Below are 9103 nucleotides of genomic sequence, written 5' to 3'. Positions count from 1 at the left end.
GACCAGGCTGGCCTTGAACTCAGAGATCTGCCTGCCTCTGCCTCCCAAGTGCTGGGATCAAAGGCGTGTGCCACCACTGCCCAGCTCCAGAAGAACTACATTTTGAGTAACGGGACAGCCAAGGTTACAGAGGAAGACCCTGTCTCAAAAATAAATGAATAAATAAAAATAAATAAAAATAAAACAGCCCAAAAGTTCTGAAGCTGGTAATACATTCCTGAAATCTAGCACTGAAATGCCTCAGCAAGAAGGGTTTTGAAGTAGAGTTGAGTTTGAAGCAAGACTCAAAAGCAAAAAGAGAGACAAAGCAAGTCACCTCTGCTGTACCCACAGACCGTTTAGCCCCCACTGCTGTGCCCACAGACCGTTTAGCCCCCACACTTGTAAATTGTGTTCTGGGTAGCAAGTCACCTCTGCTGTACCCACAGACCGTTTAGCCCCCACACTTGGAAATTGTGTTCTGGGTAGCAAGTCACCTCTGCTGTACCCACAGACCGCTTAGCCCCCACACTTGTAGATTGTGTTCTGGGTTTAAGCTCTTTTCCTACTTTGGTAGAGACGTTTCACATCATTTAGGGGCATTTTGGAACCTACTTAAGGCCACTTTTTAGGAGTTACAGGCTGGTAAGAGCTGATGGTGTGCTCCAGAAAGGCTCTCTGAAACTCTGACTTCTATTTTTGGTGGTAGTAAAATGCTCTCTTTGCTCCTTTGGGAACATTTAAACTAAAGCTTTTTGTCCTTTCCATTGCTAAGTAAGTAAACCACTGAGGCTCCAGACTCGACTAGTCATACAAGAGGCAGGCAAGGTATGGGTTGGATGAGAAACAAAGGGATGAGACAACTAATCCTTAAAACATGGAAAAAGGAGTTGGGTGTGATGACTTTAATCCCAGCACTCAGGAAGCAGAGGGCAGGCAGCTCTTGGTGAGTTCAAGGCCAGCCTGGTCTGCATAGTAAGACCTTGTCTCTAAGAAAAAGAGCTGCAATTCTGGTAAGGTAGCATTTCTTTGCAATCTAAACTTTACTTCCTTACCCGCACCTCCAAGCTCTTTGCTCTTAGCTGTCAGATTTACTCTAGCATTGGATCAGAGGGAAAAGATCCTGGTGTGCTGGAGGAAAATGATTCTCAAGTCTGGGTTTGTTCTGAGGAGAGAGAGGCCGGAGAGGTATAGTGAAGACTTGTCACACTAAGGAGAAATCTGTGAGAGTAGAAACGTGAAGGCACATTAACATGTCTGTGGAGGGGCTAGCTCCTGGCTTACCCAAATATGATGTTCTGGCTGTCCTGGAACTTTCTAGCCTTGGACTTACAGATTATCTACCTCGGCCTCCTGAGTGCCGGGACTAAAGATTTGCGCAACCACCACCCAACCTAGCAGGTGGGTTTTTACCCATAGAGGAATTGTTGGTCTCTTAAAAGAGATAAACACATATAATAGGTGTCCAGTCCATAGTGATCTGTAACCGAAGCTCAATGGAGTCAGGTAAAACTGCAGGGTGCAGGAGCCAGCTGGGTAGATGGGAGCTCAGCTGCTTTGGGGGTGATGTCCTGGAAGAGGTGAGTTTGTAGTTAGGTTTAAAGTCAAGGAAAAAAAAAAGACCTTTACAGAAGCATCATAACTTATTGAACTGCCTTGAAGAGGCCAGATATCTAGGTCTGGGGATGTGTAGGGTCCTTGACCAGCACCTGTAAGATCCTGCCTTTGATTCTCAGCACAATTAATTAATTAATTAAGCAGGCCTAGTGGGATAGGACTGTAATTGCAGTTACTCAGGAGGCTGAGGCAGGAGATTCCAGGTTCCAGGTTGGACTAGGCAACTAAGTTAAGATCCTGTCTCAGTAAAGGTACAGAGAGGGCTAAGGATATAAGGTTAGAGCATTCACCTAGCACACACCAGCGTCTGTCAAACCCTCAATATCGTAACACATGAACAAAGAATAGGGCCAGACTTTGGAAAGCCTCAAAAAAATTAGATCCAGAGGGGATGGCATGATACAGTTCCTACCTAGTGTGCATAAGGCCTGAGGTATATTACTGGAGGAAAAATTAGAGCCAGGAAGAACCTGATGTAGTTGGCAATATCTGATCAGCCAGAGACAGGGAGCCTGGTGGTAAATAGCAAGAGTTCTTGGTATTTGTTGAGAGCACATGGAAAAGAACAACTTAAGCAAGGGAAAGCACAAGGCAAGAACCTTGCTCTAGCATGAAGACTAACAAGTAATTTGCTCTTCCTCAGGGAATCATGAGGGACCCTGTGAGTAGCCAGTACAGCTCCTTTCTTTTCTGGAGGATGCCCATCCCAGAACTGGATCTGTCGGAGCTGGAAGACCTGGGCCTGTCAGATACACCTACCTACAAGAGCAAGGAGAGCAGCAGCGTTGGCAAAATGGGCGGGCAAGCATCTGGAATGGAGCAGAAGAACCCTGAAGGTGACCCCCTCCTTGAGTACAGCACCTTCAACTTCTGGAGAGCGCCTATTGCCAGCATCCACTCTGTCGACCTGGACTTGCTTTAAGGCAGAGATCTCTCTCCCGCCCTGTACCCTCATGGTCTTCCCTCTTAAGTCCCTTCCTCTCTAAGCCTTCCACTTTAATCTTATTCTCTTCCCTCTATTGTGCTGGTGGTGCTGATGAATCTGCCAATTGTATGTTTGTATGTATGTATGTACTTATTTATCTTATTTATTTATTTATTTATCTGCCTACTCCATTTCTCTCAAAGGCCCTCTAGGCACAAAGTCAAGGGTTTAATCAATGGAGTACTAGATCATAGGGTTTCCTCCCACCAGCCCTGAGAATATTAACTAATCCCAGAAAAATCGCCCTTATTCGAGGCCCCAGCGAGAAGTACAGTTGTGCAAAACGGGAGACCATTTTTTTTTTTTGTTTCATTCTAATCAGCTTCGAAATTTACTTGAACCTCCTCAATTTCCTGCACCAGGTTAGTAAGCAACTACTGCTTGCTTCAAGAAGTAATGAGAACCTGGAAGTTTTGGGACACTTTCTACAAAACAGGATTTCTAAAAGGCTAAGAAGTTCTGCCGCTTCTTATAGTGCATTCCCTTCCCCAGAAACATGGAGTTAGTTACAGGTAGAAAACAAGGGAATCTGAATGAGGAAAAACGTCGTATCATTTCAGAGATCGTTCCTTTAATATCCAGCTCACAGCTCTGCTTCCAGCTGTGGGATGGAAATGTTCAGAAAATCAGATTTGAGTCTTCATGGGGAAACCTACAAATTAGGATAATTTATAAAAGGCAAAAGGTGTATCTGATCTAAAGAAAAACCAGAGAATTATTAGGAGAATTTATATAAAATTGTGATTTCGTCATGGAACAGGTAGAGTGTCTTGGTCCTTAGTATTTTAGCTTTACCTTCCTATAGTTGCAGTATGTGATAGGAATCAGTGGTTCCTGGACACAGTTCTTCGGCTACCATAAGACAGTGAAATAAGCAGTTACATTCAGACCCTACCCCTGTCCCCATTCCTTCCAAAGCTATTGCAGCTGAATTGTGGAGCCATTTATTCATTTATGTAATAAAGACGTTAAATCCTAAGTCTGGGGTTTAGTTTTCTCGATTCCAATGAAGATCTCAGAAATTACTCATGCTTCCACATCCAGTTTTTCCTTTTATTTTTTTTTTCAAGTTTAGCTTTTCTTTTTCAAGATTTATTTATTCTATATATGTGAGTACACCATTGCAGTCTTCATACACACCAGAAGAGGGCATCGGATCTCATTACAGATGGTCATAAGCCATTATGTGGTTGTTAGGAATTGAACTCAGGACCTCTGGAAGAGCAGTCAGTACTGTTAACAGCTGAGCCATCTCTCCAGCCCTCCTTTTATCTTTCTAATATTTGACTTTGAAGAAGGATTTGGGATTTGGACATAGCTCCATGGTGGAAGTGCTTGCCAAGCAACTACAAGACCCTGCTTATAGAGTCCCTCTATAAGCAGCCAGTGCTCCTGAGTGATAAGCCATACCCCCAGCCCATTATTAACTTTTAAACTGGTTTGTGTGGTTGTGTTAGGAGTTTAGGCTGGTCTTGAACTCAGAGAGATCCATCCGACTCTGCTGGACTCTGCTGGGGTGGGCCTAGCACTTTGGCACTGAATTAGGGCATCTCTGTCTCCTCCTGTGATTAAAGGCATGATTGTTACTGATTTTAAATTTTTTTTCTTTATGTGCATTGGTGTTTTGCCTGAATGTATGCTTGTGTGAGGGTGTCAGATCTTGGAGTTATAGACAGTTGTGAGCTGCTATGTGGGTACTGGGAACTGAACTGGGGTCTCCTGGAGGAGTAGTCAGTGCTCTTAACCCCTGAGACATCTCTCCAGAGTCCTGTTACTGATTTTTGAAGGGTTTTCTCTCTCAGTCCTTTCAACAGTTAAAATGAATAGAAACCAAGGTAGACTGTTTGGTAAATGAAGTGGCTAAAAAAAAAAACGTGCAATTTCAGGTCGCATCCTCTTCTAGTCTTCCCCAAAAGTTTTGGGGTTCTGTCTTTCCCTACATATATTCAGGACACTGGGAAAGTGTCCGGCCAGACAGGAGTCTGAATCGAGTGCATAACTAGGAATGTCCCAAGCTTCATCGAGGCGGAAGCACGATTCTCCCTCAACGCTAAAGTTAGCCAGCCGTGCGTTGTACCAGTGGGAAGGTAGAATGCAAACTAACTAGTTTCCTGAGCGGTGCACTTGTTGGCGCCAAAACGACCATCTCAGCCCGTCCCCTGCCGGAACTATGTCTCACGTACGCCACGTAATCAATGATCCTGCGCCTCGCTAAGTAGTCCCGTTCACGATGCCCTCGGTCTGCGCTTTTCCAGCTCAAGAGGTCCTCGGTATTAAGAAATAGGACTCAGAGGTGCGTTGAGATTCTGAGCGCAGGGCAGAGTGGCTTTGCTAACTCATTTCCTTCAGATTCCTCCGCCAGGACGCATAGTCACAGCGCCTTCACTTCCGGGTCCGCCATTTTATTGCCTCCATTTCTCCGCGAGGGGGGGGTAAAGTCCCCCCAAATATGCATATGTGAAAAGGCCAAAAAGTGAGGCCACTGGCAAAGGAGTCTTAAGGAGAGAAAGAAACGGGACCAAACTGGCGGGCCCAGTGAGAGCAAAGCCGGCAGCGCTCCGGACTAGGTGAGGGGGAAGGACACGAGGGGTTCCGCAGCGTCCGAGCTGAGCTGCGATGGAAGGTGCCGTGGCAAGTGGCCGGCGCAGCCCGGCCGGGAGACTGCCGGAGCGGGGGTGGCGGCGGCGGGGAGAGGGACCAAGAGGAAGGGGATGCTGTCGGGAGGAAGGGGAGGGGACTGGGAGGTGAAGGGGGTGGGTGGAAGACCTGGGGCTGGGGAGCTGGACTCCGGGAAGCCCAGGCCACGTGGGGTGACCACCAGGGGGCGGTGTGGAGCGGGAGTCCAGGCTGCCGCTGCAGACGCGGGTGTGGGGCGGGGTGGGGTGGGGGGCTCCCGTGCAAGTCGGCGACCCTGAGGTTGGTAGACTGAGTGCTGATGTGAAAAACCGAGGGATGTAGGATTGAGGAGGAGGTCCAGTGATAACGTGAAACTTTACTAAGTTCATAATCGGCAAGAGCGGTCATGGCCTTATATCAAGTTCTTAACACAGATGCTTGTACAGCTGGCCTCCCGGTGGGAATTCTTTAATTGCTTTCTTTCCCATCAGTGTGCATCTCTTCTCACAGATTTCCTCCAGGCGTTATTCTGCTGTTTCCCTCTTCCTATAAAGGCTTTTCTCTAGTTTTCGTCACAATATTTGGGTCTTACCTTATAGTTAAGATTGGCTACCTCGAAGCTATCCTTCAGCCTTAGTCCCTGGAGTGTTGGGATTACTGAGGTGAGCCATGTTTTTGTACAGGCTTTGAAAAGAACAAACCACCACACCCAAATTATAAACAAAAGTTATTGTTCTTTGGTAGTGGGCTGCCTTGTCAAGCACTCAGGCATGGTTATTAAAATCTTTATTGAAAGTTCTTAAAACTAAGTAAGCACTTAGTACTTGAGAAGAGGAGATAGAAAGAACCAGGTGTTCAAGGCCAGCCTGTGCTACTTGACCCAGAAAGTTTCTCCTAGTCTTGTTTTGTATTTTATTCTCCTTCAGATTCTTAGGGGGCAGGGTTGGGAGTGTAGCTCAGAGGCAAGTGAGAATCTAGCACGCCCGTTGCCCAGGATTTAATTCTTAGCACAGAGGGATTAGGAAGAGAATTTAGAAAAATCTTAGGATACAGATTAGACGAGCTCTCATGTGGATTTTATGTGGATGCATATCCAGTAAGGGAGAATAGTTCCCCTCTCCAGTGTTCAGAATGATGGGGTTGTCTAGGTTGGGCAAGTGTAACTTAGCAGATAAGGCCAGCCAGCCTGACAGTCTTGAGTTTGAGCCTTAGGATCCACAGATTGGAAGGAAAGAACCAATTCCTGCTGGTTGTCCTGTGACTTCGACATGCTATGGTCAGTGAATACTCACAGAAACTCACACAACATAACTAATTTTAATTGCCTATGTTATTCTCTGGTCTTAGGGTTCTACCAGCCTTTATGTATGGGGAGCTAGAAGAATGACCGGCCAGTCTCCCCATAATGCTGTTATTTTACTTAAAATACTTTGTTACATTTTGTCTGTGTATGCTCACTCACACACATACCATGACTTTCATGCATGTGAAGATCAGAGGACAACTTAGAGGATGTGAGAACTGGTGATCCAACTCAGGACATCAGGTTGGCAGCAAATATCTTCAACCACTAAGCCATATATATGCCTCACTGATCCCCCAAATTGTCATCTTACAAATGCATTTTAGCCAGGCGATGGTGGCGCATGCCTTTAATCTCAGCACTTGGGAGGCAGAGGCAGGCAAATTTCTGAGTTCGAGGCCAGCCTGGTCAACAGAGTGAGTTCCAGGACAGCCAGGGCTACACAAAGAAACCCTGTCTCCAAACCCCTCTTCCCCCCCAAAAAGAAAACAAAATTGTTTTCCTGTAACTCTTAGCATTAGTTACTTTTACAAGGTCTGGCACAAGCAACTCCACTCCCTTGTTGGTTTGAAGCATGGTCTTGTGACACTTAGGCCAACCTCCAACTCATTGTCATCCTGATTCAGTTTCCCAGAGTGCTGAGATTATAGGCAGATGTTGTCATGCCCAGCATGACTTCATTTTCATTGTGACACACCCCCTCATGCTTGTTTCTAAAGAGTTTTCTCTGAAGACAGCTTTGATATGTCTGGTACTTTGATCTCACTGTTCCTCATCACATGATGATCTGTCCAGATTGGTCTGATCTGATCCCATGTCTAGAGTTAGTATCAATAAAACCTTCAGAACCACATTTAAGCAAGAGGTGTAGAAGGAGTGGCTTTTAGGTCAGGCCTGCCTGGAGTCTGTTCTTGTCTTAGAGTTCTATATCTTCTGTGGGTCAGAGAAGTCCTAGCATCTCAGAAATGCTGCTCTTTGTCTTTTGTTGTATTTCTCCAGAATGTTAACAGCCAGCAATTAAAAAGCTTCATAGAAGCACAATCAACAAGAACAAAAATTTAATGAAAACTAGCTTGAAAGTTAAGCATTGTTTATAGAGTACTTCATGAGTGATCAGTGTCCAATACATTTTAATTATTAGGAGGCACTGCTTGGAGTGCACAGTGGGAGGGCGTGTCCAATTATCTTTGTTTAAAGAGACTAACTAGTCAGTACAATTAGGAGCACATGAACCCAGGCCTGGGAAAAGGAGGCCCACCAGTTTAGGTCCCAAGCAGTTATCTCCTAAGCCTTGCATCTCAGAGACAGCAGAGACAGGGATACCTTTAATATGGAAAAGAGTTAGCAACATTCAGTGTCATCGCACAGAAGAACTAGACAGAATTCCTCTCTGTATGTTAGCTCAGCTTTTGCCCATTAAGCAACATTTAGAAGCTTTACCTTTCCTGGGCCTGGTGCATCAACAAAATCAAACATTAGGCCTTCACAAATGTAGTAAGAGTTATAGACTCATTTCTTTAATTGTGGGGCCAACAGATTGATACCCAGGTTTCAAAGAGCAGGAATACTCAAATGGCATGCTTTATGTATGAGTGCTCTTTCTGCATGTATACCTGCATGTCAGAAGAGAGCATCAGTTCCCATCATAGATAGTTGTGAGCTGTTATGGGTCATGTAATTTCTGGGAATTGAACTCAGAACCTCTGGAAGAGCGGCCAGTACTCATAACTGCTGAGCCACCTTTCTAGCCCCGAACAGTATTGGTTTTATTTATTTGTGTGCTTGTGGGTGTGAATGCACACATAGCTGTGGTGCATGTGTGGATGCCAAAAGACAGTTTTCCTGAGTCCAGTCTCTTCTACCATAGGGGTTCAAGAGATCGAACTCAGTTCCATCAGGCTTGGTGACTCTTACCCACCAAGTTTTCTTTTCTGCCAGTGAACAATGCTGGTTAAAAATACCAGAAGCAAGCTGGGTTTGGTGGCCCATGTCCTTAGTCCCAGCACGTGGAGAGGAGAGGCAGGAGATGTCTGAATTGAAGGCCATCAAGGACTACATTTGAAACTTTGGCCTAACAAAGCCCAGAAATGTCAATAGAATTTCATTGACTATCCTACGTGTTCACAGTCCAGATATGGTGTAGATTGCATAACAGAGAACACTTAATGGTCATTTTGCATGTTCTAATTTGTATGTATTTAATTCTTCAAATGTCAGATGTCTACATTTGAAGAAAAGATTCCACTTTATATATTTTAGTCATAAATACATGGAGTATTAAATGTACTAAAGTCACCTTAGAATAGTTGTTTACAAAGTAGTCATTAAAAAGGCATAAATAGAAACTTAAAGGAGCTCCGAGTTTTTGTTAAGATTTTTGTTGTTGTTTTTGAGACAAGCTTTCTCAGTGTAGCACCAGCTGCCTTGGATTAGTCCAGGCTGGCCTTGAACTCAGGTTTCCTGCCTGAGATATTTTTCGTTTTTTAAAGAAAAAAACTAGGACTGGGCAGTGGTGGCACACACCTTTAATCCCACCACTTGGGAGGCAGAGGCAGGCGAATTTCTGAGTTCGAGGCCAGCCTGGTCTACAGAGTGAGTTCCAG

General features: G+C 45.1%; 2 protein-coding genes across 10 annotated transcripts in view; both read left to right on the top strand.

Moving 5' to 3' along the window:
* Mllt11 (MLLT11 transcription factor 7 cofactor) overlaps positions 1-3560 on the top strand; it is a 12512-nt gene extending 8952 nt beyond the window's left edge. For all 8 annotated transcript variants that reach the window (XM_031374805.1, XM_031374808.1, XM_031374806.1 and 5 more), the window contains one exon: positions 2240-3560. In XM_031374805.1, the coding sequence (XP_031230665.1) occupies positions 2246-2518 (273 nt within the window). In that variant the 5' untranslated portion in view covers positions 2240-2245 and the 3' untranslated portion in view covers positions 2519-3560. The remainder of the gene's footprint in view (positions 1-2239) is intronic.
* A 1196-nt stretch (positions 3561-4756) lies between these two features.
* The window catches only part of Gabpb2 (GA binding protein transcription factor subunit beta 2), a 33558-nt gene continuing 29211 nt past the window's right edge, over positions 4757-9103 (top strand). The window contains exon 1 of one of the 2 annotated variants that reach the window (XM_031374786.1): positions 4757-4874. The gene's annotated coding sequence lies outside the window, so the exon portion shown is untranslated. Of the gene's footprint in view, positions 4875-4939; positions 5149-9103 lie in introns of those variants that run through there. The other variant, XM_031374785.1, reaches the window with a different exon arrangement.

This window comes from Mastomys coucha, unplaced genomic scaffold (genome assembly GCF_008632895.1).
Source record: "Mastomys coucha isolate ucsf_1 unplaced genomic scaffold, UCSF_Mcou_1 pScaffold16, whole genome shotgun sequence".
In the NCBI taxonomy this organism is placed as follows: Eukaryota; Metazoa; Chordata; class Mammalia; order Rodentia; family Muridae; genus Mastomys; species Mastomys coucha.
This window is presented reverse-complemented; position numbering and strand designations above follow the sequence as displayed.